Raw genomic sequence first — 676 nt, 5'->3', positions numbered from 1 at the left:
TGTGAATATAAAACCCATTGAAAATTGGGATTTGTTCTCTTTTGGTGTGGGCATGGGGAGAGCTCACTACAATAGCTATTGCAACATAACTGAATAGTTTATCCACAATTGCTCTGTGTTCTGGAAAAAAGCCTAATTTTATTCCATAATAACCAGTGCTCTTCCAAGGCTGAGTAGTTGTTCCAGAATCCTATTCCATATGAAAGATTATTTTCAACAATAGCTTATTCTGCTACAACAAACCGAAGTTTTCCCATGTATGTGAGCCCTAGGCTGCTTGGATGCTGTTGAATATTGTATTATTTGTGAGCAAAGCTCGACTTACAAGAAATCATAAGAAGATTTTTGGGAAGTTTATAATTCTATTAATTAATTAATTAATTAATTAATTAATTCTTTATTTTGGTGGCATCCAACAAGTTGAATTGTGTGTAATTGCAGGTACCGCTCCGGAGGTGGAAAGTGTCAAAACCAGCTGACTGTGAATGAGCTGCGGTTGTTCGTGAGGCAGCTGTACGCTCTGCCCTGTGTCCTCAGTCAGACACCGTTACTGAAGGTAACTTGGAAAATTCTAGGGATAGGAACATGAGCATTTCTCGTAGTGATGTATTTGCACTGCCTTAATCTCCTTTCTTACTGTTTGCTCCAAGAATAAATACCTTTAAACTGGCAGGGC

General features: G+C 38.3%; 1 protein-coding gene across 1 annotated transcript in view; it reads left to right on the top strand.

The window, feature by feature from the left end:
• KDM5B (lysine demethylase 5B) overlaps window positions 1-676 on the top strand; it is a gene marked incomplete at its 5' end in the record, with an annotated part of 29178 nt that overhangs the window by 12314 nt on the left and 16188 nt on the right. Inside the window, 1 exon segment of the mRNA XM_029085952.1 lies at window positions 442-556. Coding sequence (XP_028941785.1) covers window positions 442-556 — 115 coding nt within the window.

The sequence above is a fragment of the Antrostomus carolinensis genome, unplaced genomic scaffold (assembly GCF_000700745.2).
Source record: "Antrostomus carolinensis isolate BGI_N321 unplaced genomic scaffold, ASM70074v2 scaffold48637, whole genome shotgun sequence".
NCBI lineage: Eukaryota > Metazoa > Chordata > Aves > Caprimulgiformes > Caprimulgidae > Antrostomus > Antrostomus carolinensis.
Note: the sequence above shows the minus strand (reverse complement) of the source record. Positions and strands in the feature narration are given on the sequence as shown.